This window comes from Atta colombica, unplaced genomic scaffold (genome assembly GCF_001594045.1).
Source record: "Atta colombica isolate Treedump-2 unplaced genomic scaffold, Acol1.0 scaffold126, whole genome shotgun sequence".
In the NCBI taxonomy this organism is placed as follows: domain Eukaryota; kingdom Metazoa; phylum Arthropoda; class Insecta; order Hymenoptera; family Formicidae; genus Atta; species Atta colombica.
Window position 1 is genome coordinate 4,973,411 of NW_017259213.1, and position 1,363 is coordinate 4,974,773.

The 1,363-nt window shown below is 27.0% G+C and overlaps 1 protein-coding gene across 1 annotated transcript in view; it reads right to left on the reverse strand.

The window, feature by feature from the left end:
- Window positions 1-102: 102 nt before the first annotated feature.
- LOC108695164 overlaps window positions 103-1,363 on the reverse strand; it is a 2,080-nt gene continuing 819 nt past the window's right edge. Inside the window, exons 3-7 of the mRNA XM_018204925.1 lie at window positions 1,096-1,308; window positions 822-1,003; window positions 537-735; window positions 289-460; window positions 103-212 (exon numbers count right to left, since the gene is read on the reverse strand). Coding sequence (XP_018060414.1) covers window positions 103-212; window positions 289-460; window positions 537-735; window positions 822-1,003; window positions 1,096-1,308 — 876 coding nt within the window. The remainder of the gene's footprint in view (window positions 213-288; window positions 461-536; window positions 736-821; window positions 1,004-1,095; window positions 1,309-1,363) is intronic.

Sequence of the window (1,363 nt, forward strand, 5' to 3'; positions counted from 1 at the left end):
TAAATATATTTTTATATTTGCATCATACTTTATAAGTTATTTTTCCAAGCATAATGTACCTTTCTTTGAAATAAGATGTAATATTTTAACGTGCATTTACACTCATACAGAATTTTCAACTGAGGAAAAAGCCTGATTCAATGCTAATAAAAAAGGTATAAGATCTCTTATATTTTTATTAACACTGGATGATTTATGATTGTACAAATTCCCTGCAACAATTAGAATATAATTATATTTCATTCTTATTCCATATCTTTTTTAAAAATATTAAAAAAAGATCGTTACCTATTAACCACATAGTTTCTCTTCTAATGTGCATATAAGGATGCGATAACAATTTATTCAATAAAATATATAAATCTTCGTTTGAGTATTTCGGATTCCTCAAAAGAATATCTATTCTATCTTCATAGGAATTATGCAATGTATTAGCTAGAATACGTATAGATGCTGTAATCTAATAGAGTTAAAAATATGATTCTTAATATATTAGAAAATTTCATATTTTGTTATATAAAGAAGAAAAAACAAACCTTGCTAGCTTGAACGATTCCATCTGAATTGGAAAATGTTACGTAAAGATAGTCAACGACTTGTGGCAAAATAGTGTACAAAGATTTAGTACATATTGGTGAAGAAGACAATAAAGCTAATAACCAAATATAATTAGGATTTTTGTACAAGAGATTCCGTTTTATGGTAACTTCAATCAGCTCTGACATTTCACTTTCTCTGTAAATATCAGAAAAATATATTAAATTTTCTCTTATAAATTTTACATTTTTATATTGCAATATATAAAAATAAATAATACTTACGATATCTTGTGAAATCCCACATATATGTAATGTAAGAGCGCATATATTACAGAAGGAAGAACTGAGTCGTCACAGTTGTGTAACAATAAAATTACATATTTCAGGCAATGCTGAGCATGCAAGATAGAGAAAGCCTTATTGCTTCCTGCAACTAAATTACCAATTGTCCAAATGCAAACATCCTAATAAAATACGAATTCATGTATTTCAAGTTCACTTTACTTCATTGTCTTTTATTATTTTATTTCTTTTATTTAATACTGAAAAAACTTACCAGCAACGCATAATTTAAACTTTCTAATTTGACAATCAGATATGGAATAACTGCTTTTCCCAATGCTGTGCATGCTTTCGTATTTCCCAAAGCAATATTACAACAGCAATTGGCTGCATATAATTGAAAAATTGGATCATTGCCAGATAGATCACGCACAAGGCTCGATAAGCTTTGATCTACTTTTAAAAAAGCATTTATGTTCTCCTCCGACTGAAATATAAAATACCACATATATTATTTTATATTATATACTATGTATATATAT